The sequence below is a fragment of the Vulpes vulpes genome, chromosome 3, assembly GCF_048418805.1.
Source record: "Vulpes vulpes isolate BD-2025 chromosome 3, VulVul3, whole genome shotgun sequence".
NCBI classification, from domain to species: Eukaryota; Metazoa; Chordata; class Mammalia; order Carnivora; family Canidae; genus Vulpes; species Vulpes vulpes.
Window position 1 is genome coordinate 117,768,349 of NC_132782.1, and position 12,819 is coordinate 117,781,167.

The following is a 12,819-nucleotide window of genomic DNA, read 5'->3' on the forward strand; positions in this document are numbered from 1 at the left end:
AGTGTGGGTCATTTGCCAAAAAAAAAAATCAATGTTAGAGATTGAAAGGATAAACTTAGTTTCTGTTTTATATTCAGAGTAAACTTTATTTGAATTTCTGTTCACACAGCTCATCAGAACATTCGGTCAGTAAGCCAGCTCTTGGAGATTCTTCAGGGAATCTGTCAAGATCAAGAGGGGAAGAGGTAATACTTTAAGGAAGGAGGTTTCATCATTATTTTTATTTATACTTGCAGATTTTGCTAAGAATTCTCAATTCATAGAAAGAACCATTTTTAGAAATAATCATTATTTTTAATGATATTATTTGTCTCAAGGTAGTTGAGCTTTCACTGGGTAAGCGAAGAAGTTGTTTCAGAAAACATTTGAAAGTATTCATTTTAATGGCCTAGTAGCAATCTTGGCTCATGAGTTGAGCACTAGTCTCTGAACCCTATGGTTAATTTGTTCAGATATTATTGGTTTTTCCCTTGGGCTTCTCATCAGTGCAGCTCTTTTTTTTTTTTTTTTTTTTGCTTTAGAACCAAACATCCTTCCCTAAACTTCAGCTTCATTCTATCTTATTTTCTTTAGTTCAAGTTTTACCCCATAAACAAAGCCATTATTTCAGATGGTTATAGAGCCAAATAGGTAACATAAACGAATGAAATTGACTATTGTGATAAGCACATAAAAATATTTGTCCTTTGCACAAAGAAATATACTTATCTAGTGCTTCCAGTTCTTTTGATTTTCAAGAAATTGTAGGAGTGTAGATTTTTATGTTGAATCGATTTTAAAAATAGCAAGAAGTTTTTTAAAAAATTTAAACACACCAAAGAACAACAAATAAAGTTGATTGGTGACTGCCACATCTGTTCCAAAGCAACCCTTAGTAATTATTATATTATGCTATAGGGCACTTAATTAGTCATTCCTCTCTATTTTTCTTTTATCTACCAATGCTGTTCATTTGGCAGTCACATTTCTTGTATGTGGGTTAATGGGAAATGTAGCATTTCTAATCAAATAATTTCAAATGAATAAGAATTCAGTTACATAAATTAGACATAGTATGATGTATCAGATTTCCCCCCAATTCCCCCATGAGGATGTATTTATTGTATGAATACATAAAAGTTTGTGTAGGGAGAGGCATAATCTCTTCATTGATGTAGTCACTGTGGGTCCTAGAGCTGAAGTCATTTGCCTTTGTGTGTGTACTTGACACTCATACTTCCCAAAGGCAGGATTTGGTTAGATCTATTGACCACACCAAGTCTTGAGGTCCCTGTTCCAGGTCCAGTCCATTGTCATGGTAGCATAGTAGTTTCCAATAGATTCTAATAGCAAGAGTCACAAAAGTGTTTATATAGAACTTCTTCGACTTGCCTTTTTCAGAATAGGACAGACAGGTTGACAGTTTAAAATAAAAATGAGATTTAAATTAAATGGTCTGATTAAAATCACTTTTACAATTTTAAAAGGGTATTTTACAATTTCAGTTTGAAATATTAAAGTATTCACGGTAATGGTAAACTATCCCCCCTCCCCCACCTAAGTGGGTTGAGTTATAGTCTTTTCTTCCTACTTTTAGAAACACAAATGACATTCTGTTAATTTTATAAGAATTATATATGTGAGCTATTTTTTGGAGATAATGGTAAACTATCCCCCCACCCAAGTGGGTTGGGTTATAGTCTTTTCTTCCTACTTTTAGAAACACAAATGACATTCTGTTAATTTTATAAGAATTATATATGTGAGCTATTTTTTTCTTGATAGTTAAAGATAAATATGAGAATGCATATTCTTATGTTTTGTCATAGTAAGCAAAGAAAAATGTGAACATTTATGAGTTCTCTGAACTTAGTTTAGCAATGGGCAGCAAAAAAGTAGAAAAACTGGGTTAACTTGAATTTGCCATTTAAAAGCATATGTGATTGTAGATAGTGAATGTAAAGTGAATAATAGAGTTAAAATGAGTTTAAAATGGGCTAAAGATGAATTTTTTCAAATTCATTTTTTTCATAGGATGACTTTTATATTTATTCTTTCTACAGGATGACAAATCAAAAAAGCAATTTGTTTGTATTAATACCCTAGAAGACACACAAGCTGTTAGAGCAGTAGCTTTTCATCCAGGTGGTGGCTTATATGCTGTAGGTTCAAATTCAAAAACTCTGAGAGTATGTGCCTATCCAGAAGTAATTGATCCAAGGTAAGGATAGATGGTTTGTACTGTCATTCTTGCTTTAGTTTTTAATTTAGCTATATTGGTTCCTTTTTCAGGATTGCCATTCAGTAGTGTTTCATTTTTATTTCTTTTCTTTTTATGAAGCTTTTAAACTTTTATTTTCAGTGCTTAAGAAATATACTTAAGAATCATTGGTTAATGTTGCGCGCGCTGTGGCAACACGATTAGGGTCCTGAGGATAAGGGGATGAGGAAAATAAAAGTAAAGAGATGGGGACAGGAGGGACACAGTGGATGATGTCCAAGTAGCATCAGCTTTATTCAAGGTTTTACAACATTTTATAGTATGAGTAAAACAAAGCTAAGAAGGTGTCTATTTTTAGCATGTTTGTGAAACCCTCCACAAAGTTTCCCTTTCTCAGCATGCAAGACAGACTCACGGGTGCCAGAAGACCTTGGTAAATAGATAAGCTTGTTGCTCCAGATGTGTATACTTCAAAGGAATATAGATATGGTAAACAGACCAGCAAGGACAGCACAGACCCTTATTTACATTTATGACCAGGCCAGAATAAGTTGTATCTGTTGTGTTATGTGGGTGATCACGTACAAGCAAGCCCTGAGAACCATTGCTCAAGCCCTTTCTCAATCATCAACCAACTATTCACCCTTTAGGCTCCCGACCCTTTTGAGTGAATGAGGGACGCAACTCCGGGCCTGGTTTGGTTCAGTTACTCCAGCTAGTCTGTGGTCGCCCACAGGTTAATTTTATAAATTTTTGTCATAAAATGTTTTGATTAGGCCATGAATTAAATAGGCAACTGAAAAGGGAATCTTTTGATCTATTTTCTAGATGAATATTAAGCACCTTCTAGGTATTGGCAATTAATCAGTTTTTCTGTTTTTAATTATGAAACTTTTTGAACGTGTACAAAAATAGAGATTAGTATGCTGAAATGCAGTAATTGTCAAGATTTTTGTCATATTTGCTTCATCTTTTTGTTTGCTAAAGTATTTCCTAGATATAAATCCTAGATATATTATTTCACCATTTAGGATGAATCTCCAAAAACGTATACATTTTCTTATATAGATCTGGTGTTACCATGATACCTAATAAAATTTTTAGTACCCTAATATTAGTCTGTGTTTTAAGATGCAGATAAGATACTATTACTCTATTAAACCAATATTTGACTCCACTGAAGGCCAAACTCCTGAGGAACATGGCATTCAGGACCTTCTACAGCCATGCCTGGAGCTCTTCACCTACTATGGTGTCCATCTGCTTAGTTTCCATTCTGGAAGCCCTGGGCTTCTTCCTGCTACCCCACAGTCTGTTTCCTGTACTGCACATTCAGCTGGCACTTTCCCTACAATATTTTATCTTCACTAGAACTATTCTTCTGGCATCATCAGAATACTGTAAAAATTATCCCTGTCTGTTAAGGCCTAAGTACTTTGTACTGGACCCAGAACATTTATACCTACCTGCCTTATTGTATGCGGATAGTCACAATATCAACCCTTGCCAGATTTTAAACTCTAGAAAGAATTCTTGCCTCTTATTTTTTATTCATCTCTTGCCTTCCCTCAGCCCTAATTAGTTGCTCATCTTACGTATTTAATAAATGTTTTTTTGAACTTTTTGAATTTGGAAGGATTAGAAGCTCTTTTTTCATTCTTCTAGATTTCTGAGTTAAAATCCAGGAAAAATATGTGAAATGGAGACTTCTTCTTTTTTTTTTTTTTTTTTTTTTTTTTGAAATGGAGACTTCTTAAAAAAATAATTTTGAGGTGCCTGGGTGGCTTAGCCAGTTAAGCATCTGCCTTTGGCTCAGGTCATGATCCAGGGTCCTGGGATCAAGCCCTGCATTGGGCTCCCTGCTTCATGGGGACCCTGCTTTTTCCTCTCCCTCTCCCTGATGCTCCTCCTGCTTGTGTGCTCATTTTCTCTCTCTGTCAAACAGATAAATAAAATCTTAAAAAAAAAAAGTCTTGTTTGCTATGTGATCTGAAATAAGAGGTTAGTCTAATAATAGTTCATAATTTTACTTCTGGATTTTTAAAGTTTATTTTTTAAAAGAATTTATTTATATTTATTTATTTGTGATTTATTTATTCACTCATGAGGGACACACACAGAGAGAGAGAGAGGCAGAGACACAGGCAGAGGGAGAAGCAGGCTCCACGCAGGGAGTCCGATACAGGACTTGATCCCAGGATCACGCCCTGGGCCAAAGGCAGGCACCAAACTGCTGAGCCGCCCGGGGATCCCAGATTTAAAGATTTTAAAGATTTTTATTTATTTATTTGACAGAGAGAGACACAAGCAGGGGGAGTGGGAGAGGGAAAAGGAGAAGAAGAAGCAGTGTCAACACAGAGCCTGATGTGAGGCTCAATCCTAGGACCCTGGGATCATGACCTGAGCTGAAGGCAGATGCTTAACTAACTGAGCCACCTATGTGCCCTACTTTTGGGTTTTAAATATGCTTTAAATTCTTTCCATGAATTATTAATTATTATTGACATGTTGTCTGATACTTTTTTGTTCCCTCCCTCAAGAACAACTATAATACAGAACTTCATTATTTTAAGCACGCAAGAAATTGAAATGTCTTTCTGTAATTTTTCTTTTTAGTGCATGTGACATCCCTAAGCAGCCAGTGGTACGTTTTAAAAGGAATAAACATCATAAAGGATCCATTTACTGTGTGGCCTGGAGTCCTTGTGGACAGCTATTAGCAACAGGATCAAATGACAAATATGTCAAAGTGTTGCCCTTCAATGCAGAGACTTGTAATGCAACAGGTAGGTCCCAAGTATGTAAGCAGTGGCTAACCAATGTATTCTTAATGTTCTATGTTGTATCTTTGATATGTCTCTGTATTACTTTCAATTTAATCTAAGAATATAGTCTTAAGAGTTTTTTATATTATAATTGCTTAGTTGCATTCAACTACCAGCAATGCATTAATGAATATGTTCCAGAGAGTACCTGTCTTCTCTTTCATTTTCTTTGGGATAAAAGAGAAGGTAACTCCATAGCTTTGTTTTAGGGATGATGATAACTGAATCAGTATTTTGATTTCTTAAAGTTCTTTGCTCAGTAAAGTGAGATTGATTATAGTATTAATCCCTAAATGAAAATGTAAACCACATCTCTTCCATTATTCTTGCTTAGTTTTGAGACAGTTTGGCAATCTCAAATTATCACAGTAAGTTGAGCAGCATCTTTTTTTTTAATTCTTATTGTTGTTTCAGGACCGGATCTGGAATTTAGTATGCATGATGGGACAATTAGAGACTTGGCATTTATGGAAGGCCCAGAAAGTGGTGGAGCCATTTTGATAAGTGCTGGAGCAGGGGATTGTAACATTTATACAACTGATTGTCAAAGAGGACAGGGCCTGCATGCTCTGAGTGGACATACAGGTATGCAATAGTCCCAGATGCTACTTATCTTTTTGTTCAGCCTGTGCTTCCCCCCCACCACTGCATTTTCAGTAATGGGGTATATTTTATCAAAAGGGACTTCTTCAGGCAGCCCAGGTGGCTCAGCGGTTTAGTGCTGCCTTCAGCCCAGGGCCTGATCCTGGAGACCTGGGATCGAGTCCTGCGTCTGGCTCCCTGCATGGAGCCTGCTTCTCCCTCTGCTGCTCTTGCGTGCGTGCACTCTCTCTCTCTCTCTCTCTGTCTCTCTCTATCTCTATCTCTGTGTTTCTCATGAATAAATAAATAAAATGTAAATAAAAAAAAAAAGGGACTTCTTCAAGACAGGAAATTTTTATTTTAAAAATTTAAATTGGGGGATCCCTGGGTGGCACAGCGGTTTGGCGCCTGCCTTTGGCCCAGGGTGCGATCCTGGAGACCTGGGATCGAATCCCATGTCAGGCTCCCGGTGCATGGAGCCTGCTTCTCCCTCTGCCTGTGTCTCTGCCTCTCTCTCTCTCTCTCTCTCTGTGACTATCATAAATAAATAAAAAATTTTTAAAAATAAAAAATAAAAAAAATTAAAAATTTAAATTGGGACAAACTTGGGTACAACATAGTAATGATAAATAACATTTCCCTGCTATGCTAAATCCTTTGCTTATACACATAATTCCTTAATTTAATCCTCACTACAACCTTTTAAGGCATAAAGTTTTATCTGTATCTTACACATGAAATGAAATTTGAAAAGGTAAGGCTTGGCCAGTATCTTATAGCTAAACATGGCAGAACTGAGATACAACCTCAGTCTGTCTCTTGCAAAGCCACTGTTCTAACCCCAGATCCAGTGCTTTGCCATCATTTGCTATGATTTCAAATGATAATATTTTTTTTCAGTACTAATTACGATATCCTGAAATACTGAATCACAAAAAAGATTGTTATAGTATGGTTTTCACATTGTGCATTTTACTGAATTTTAGTTTTTTGAAAATTGCCGATGTATTTGATATATGTGGAAAATCTCTACCAGCTAGTATACTTGATTAACCAGATCATCACATGTAAGGAGTACCTAGCTTTGAATGTGTTTAGGAAGAGCACTGTTCCACAGTAATAACTGAGTATATGATCTTTTATAGGGCATATTTTAGCACTTTATACCTGGAGTGGCTGGATGATTGCATCTGGTTCCCAAGATAAGACTGTTAGATTTTGGGATCTTCGAGTACCAAGCTGTGTTCGTGTTGTTGGGACAACATTCCATGGAACTGGTAGGTTTTTCTGGAATTTAAATGAATTTATGTGAGAAAGAAACTTTATAAAATGCACTTACTTCCTCTCCCCTGCAACACATATGTTAAAAAAAAAAAAAAACAACAGGAACAAATAGTAAAATAAATGTGTGGTATTTTATTGATTATCTTAAATTCTTTCAAAATACTTTTCATCTGTTACTTTCTTTGTAAAAATAAAATTCAGCTTAGGAAACTGAGGCCCAGGGAGATTAAGTATCATGCCCTAATTATTACGTTGGCAGGGCTGTTTTAGAATTTATACCTTTAGGGACACCTGGGTGGCTCAGTGGTTGAGTGTCTGCCTTTGGCTCAGGGCATGATCCTGGGATTCGGGATTGAGTCCCGCATCGGGCTCCTTGGGCGCGGGGGGCTGCTTCTCCCCCTGCTTCTCCCTCTGCTTCTGTCTCTGCCTCTCTTCCTCTCTGTGTCTCTCATGAATAAATAAATAAAATCTTAAAAAAAAAACCCTCCTACCTTAAAAAAAATTTTTTTTAAATAAATATGCAGCAGAGAAACTGAAATTGAACAAAGTCAATTTCTTTGTAGTCACTCCTATTCTTTGGTGTCTTTCCCTAAGGGATGAGTTTCTTATTTATTCTTCTATACAAAATTTGTTAGTATAATCAAGAAGTTTGTATATATCATAATCTGTTGTCTTTATTTGTTATTATTATTTTTTAAAGATTTTATTTATTTATTCATGAGAGACAGAGAGAGAGAGAGAGAGAGAGAGGCAGAGACACAGAGGGAGAAACAGGCTCTATGCAGGGAGCCTGATGCGGGACTCGATCCTGGGTCTCCAGGATCGTGCCCTGGGCGGAAAGCAGCACTAAACCGCTGAGCCATGCGGGCTGCTCATCTGTTGTCTTGAAATATACATACACATGCACACAGAAATGGTAGTTATAATACATGCCTCACATTTTAAACCTAACAGTATACACCTGGATTGTTCCGTGTAAACTGAGGGTACTGCTTTTTGTGTTGTAGCACAGATGTTGGTATCTGAGAGTGATGCAGTATTCTACTATTGTCTTTATTTTAGGGTCCTTTTTCTGCCTTTGTAGTTTTTTGTTTGTTTTTTCCTTTGTAGTTTTAATAGCAATTCTATGGCACTCTTCCAAGTGAAACACCTGTCTTTTATTCCTGCTTTTTGGTGATGGTTTTGTTTTATTTTGATGCTTTGTTTATTCTCTTGACTTTCATGGCCTCTTTTTTTTTTTTTTTAGGAATATTTTACTTACTATTTTAATAAAACTTTAACTATGACTAGAGGTGCCATTGAATTAGCGCCACACAATATACAGCTTACTGGGGACTGGCGTTAACTCAGTGAATATTGCTGAGTGTTTCATTTGAGGCTCACTCAGTGCTCTGGGTTTTTATTTTCGTTTAAGTTTTTATTTTAATTCCAGTCAGTTAACATGCAGTGTTATGTTAGTTTCAGGTGTACAGTAGGGTGATTCAGCACTTACATACATCACTCAGTGCTCATCATAACAAGTGCATTCCTTAATCCTTGTCACCTATTTAACCTGTCTCCCCTACCTGCCTCCCCTCTGGTAACCATCAGTTTGCTCTCTCTAATTAAGAGTGTGTTTCTTGATTTGTCTCTCTTTTTATTCTCTGTGTTCATTTTGTTTCTTAAATTCCACATATGAGTGAAAATCATGTGGTATTTGTCTTTTTCTGACTTATTTCACTCAGCATTATACTCTCTAGCTCCATCCATGTCATTGCAAAAGCTAAGATTTCATTCTGTCTTATGGTTGAATAATATTTCATTACATTTATGTACACACAGCCCACATTTTTTATATCCATTCATCAATTAGTGGACATCTTCCATAACTGGAAGTCCAATGGGCTACTTCCGTAATTTGGCTATTGTAAATAATGCTGCTATAAATATATTTTATATGCATATATCCTTTTGAATTAGTGTTTTTGTATTCTTTGGGTAAATACCTAGTAGTGCAATTGCCGCATTGTAAGGTAGTTCTATCTTTAACTTTTTGAGGAACCTCCATACTGTTTTCTAGAGTGGCTGCACTAGTTTGCATTCTCACCAACAGTGGAAGAGGCTTCTCCTTGCCAACATTTGTTTCTTGTGTTGTTGATTTTAGCCACTCTGACAGGTGTGAGGTGATATCTCATTATTTACATTTCTCTGATGGTAAGTGATGATGAACATCTTATCATTTATCTTTTAGCCTCTGTGTGACTTATTTAGAGAAATGTCTATTCATGTCTCTGTCCATTTTTAATCGGATTATCTGGTTTTTTAATTTTGAGTTGTGTAAGTACTTTATATATTTTGGATACTAATCCTTTATCAGATATGTCATTTGCAAATATCTTCTCCTATCCTGTGGGTTGCCTTTTAGTTCTGTGATTGTTTGCTTCACTGTGCAGATGCTTTTTATTTTGATAAAGTCTCAGTAGTTTATTTTTACTTCGGTTTCCCTTGCTTCAGGAGACCTGTCTAGAAAAAAGTTGCTTTGGCCAATGTCAAAGAAGTTACTGCCTGTGTTCTCTTCTAGGATTTTTATGGTATCACATTTAGGTCTTTAATCCATTTTCTTTTTTTTTTTTTTTTAAGATTTTATTTATTTATTCATAGCGATGCAGAGAGAGAGAGAGAGGCAGAGACACAGGCAAAGGGAGAAGCAGGCTCCATGCAAAGAACCCGAAGTCGGACTCAATCCAGGGTCTCCACATCACACCCTGGGCTGCAGGCGGCGCTAAACTGCTGCGCCACCGGGGCTGCCCATCTTTAATCCATTTTCAATTTATTTTTCTGTATGGCATAAGAAACTGGTCCAATTTCATTCTTTTGCCTGTTGCTGTCCAGTTTTCCCAACACCATTTGTTGAGGATATACTGTCTTTTTCCCATTGGATATTCTTTCCTGTTTTGTCAAAGATTAATTGACCTTGTAGTTGTGGGTTCTGTTCTGTTATCTGTGTGCTTGTTTTTGTGCCAGTACCATACTGTTTGCTGACTACAGCTTTGTTACATAACCTGAAGCCCAGAATTGTGATACCTCCAGCTTTGCTTTCCTTTTTCAAGGTTGCTCTGGCAGTTTGGGGTCTTTTGTGATTTCATACAAATATTAGAAAATTTTTTTAAGTTCTGTGAAAAGTGCTGTTGGTATTTTGATAGTGATTACATTAAAGTGTAGATTGCTTTGGGTGGTGCAGACACTTTAACATTTTTAACAATATTTGTCCTTCCGGCATCCCCGGTGGCGCAGCCGTTTAGCGCCGCCTGCAGCCTGGGGTGTGATCCTGGAGACCCAGGATCGAGTCCCACATCGGGCTTCCTGCGTGGAGCTTGCTTCTCCCTCTGCCTGTGTCTCTGCCTCTCTCTTCGCTCTCTCTGAATGAATAAATAAATCTTTAAAAACAAACAAACAAACAATATTTGTCCTTCCAGTCCTTAAGCATGGAATGTCTTTCCATTTCTTTGTGTCCTCTTCAGTTTTTTTTATCAGTGTTTTTAGTTTTCAGAGCACAGATCTTTCACCTCTTTGGTAGGTTTAATTTCTCTTTCTGCTGCTTCATCATTGGTGTATAGAAATGGAACAGATTTCTGTACATTGACTTTGTATCCTGTGACTTAAATAAATCTGTTTATTAGTTCTAGCAGGTTTTTGGAGTTTTTAAAAAAAAATCTATATCTTTTATATAGATAGATAGGTATCTATATAGGTATATAGATATATAGGTATCTATATAGGTATATAGATAGATACCTATATATAGGTAGATGTATATATAATCATCTGCAAATAGTGAAAGTTTTATGTCTTCCTTAATGATTTGGATGTCTTTTATTTCTTTCTGTTGTCTGACTGCTATGGATAGGACTTCCAGTACTATGTTGAATAAAAGTGGTAAGTGGTAAGAGTGAACATCCTTGCCTTGTTCCTGACCTTAGAGGAAAACCTCTCAGTTTTTCCCCACTAAGGATGATGTTAGCTGTAGATTTTTCATAAATGGCCCTTATTATGTTGAAGTATGTTCTTTCTAAACCTACTTTGTTGAGGGTTTTTATCATGAATGGGTGTTGCACTTTGTCAGATGCTTTTTCTGTGTCCATTGAAATGATCATATTATGGTTCTTCTCCTTTCTCTTATTGATACAGTGTATCACATCAAATGGATTTATGAAAATTGAACCACACTTGCAACCCAGGAATAAAACCCACTTGGTTGTGGTGAATGATTTTTTTGATGTATTGGATTCAGTTTGCTAGTATTTTGTTGAGGACTTTTGCATCTCTGTTCATCAGGGATATTGGCCTGTAGTTCTCTTTTTTAGTGGTGTCTGTCTGGTTTTAGTATCAGGATAATGCTGGCCTCATAGAATGAATTTTTGGAAGTTTTCCCTTCCTTTTTCTGTTTTTTGGAATAGTTTGAGAATAGGTCCTAACTCTTCTTTAAATGTTGCACTGCTAGGTATTTACCCAAAGGATACAAAAATATGGATTCAAAGGGATACATGCACCCCAGTGCTTATAGCAGAACTATCAACAATAGTCAAAATATGGAAAGAACCCAAATGTCCATTGACTGAATGGATAAACAAGATGTACATATATACAATGGCATATTATTCAGCCATAAAAAAATGAAATCTTGCCATTTGCAACAATGTGGATGGAACTAGAGAATATTATGCTAAGTGAAATAAGTAGTCAGAGAAGAATAAATACCATATAAATCCACTCATATAAGAAATTTAAGAAACAAAATAGATGAACATAGGTGTAAAAAAAAAAAAAAGAGAGGCAAACCCAGGAACAGACTCTTAACTATAGAGAACAGACTTAGGGTTACGAGATGGGAGGTGGGTGCAGGGATGGGCTAAAGGAGTGATTGGTACTAAGGAGGGCACTTGTCATGAGCATAGGGTGTTATGGGTAAGTGATGAATCACTAGATTCTGTAGTTGAAACTAATGTACACTGTATGTTAACTAACTGGAATTTAAATAACAATTTGAAGAAGAAAAAAAAACCTAACTTATTCTTTCATTAAGTAAGTAAATAAATAGAGTTCTCCTGTGGAGTTATCTGGTCCTGGACTTTTGTTTGTTGGGAGTTTTTTGATTACTGATTCACTTTCTTTGCTGGTTATTGGTCTGTTCAAATTTTCTATTTTTTCCTGTTCCTTTTCTGGTAGTTTACATTTCTAGAAATTTGTCCATTTCTTCTAGGTTGTCCAATTGTTGGCATATAGTCTTTCATAATATTCTCTTAAAATTGTTTGCATTTCTGTAGTGTTGGTTATTATTTCTCCTTTCTTATTTGTGATTTTATTTATTTGACTCCTTTTTTCTTTTTTTTTTCCTTGATAAAGCTGGCTAGAAGTTAATCGCTTTTACTCATTTTTTTCAAAGAACTAGCTCCCAGTTTGATCTGTTCTATTGTTTTTTTTTTAGTTTCTACATGGATCTTTTTCTGTACTTTGATTCAAACCAGATATGATTCGTTCTAGCAAACTTGATTCTGGAGTCCGCACACATGTTTAATTCTGTTTTTATATTTGAGTATATTATCATTGATAAAGTTTAGTTAGCATTGTCGCCAAAGTTAATGTATAGCATGGTTTAAAGAGGAACACCTGGGTGGCTCAGCAGTTTATTAGCACCTGCCTTCTGCCCGGAGCATGATCCTGGAGTCTCGGGATCGAGTCCTGCATCAAGCTCCCTACACGGAACCTGCTTCTTCCTCTGCCTATGTCTCTGTCTCTCTGTCTCTCATGAATAAATAAATAAAATCTTTTTTTTTTTTTTTTAAAGTGCAGACTCTTTACCATGCCCAGAGCAGTGCTCTTCAATTTTATTTTCATTATTGCAAACATCCTACCCCCACGCAAAGAGAAAAGCAAAATTAAATTTTTTCC

At 36.1% G+C, this 12,819-nt stretch overlaps 1 protein-coding gene across 22 annotated transcripts in view; it reads left to right on the top strand.

Moving 5' to 3' along the window:
• WDR47 (WD repeat domain 47) overlaps positions 1-12,819 on the top strand; it is a 119,791-nt gene that overhangs the window by 101,886 nt on the left and 5,086 nt on the right. For all 22 annotated transcript variants that reach the window (XM_072754430.1, XM_072754428.1, XM_072754421.1 and 19 more), the window contains 5 exons: positions 110-185; positions 2,043-2,200; positions 4,817-4,986; positions 5,440-5,610; positions 6,753-6,884. In XM_072754430.1, coding sequence (XP_072610531.1) covers positions 110-185; positions 2,043-2,200; positions 4,817-4,986; positions 5,440-5,610; positions 6,753-6,884 — 707 coding nt within the window. The remainder of the gene's footprint in view (positions 1-109; positions 186-2,042; positions 2,201-4,816; positions 4,987-5,439; positions 5,611-6,752; positions 6,885-12,819) is intronic.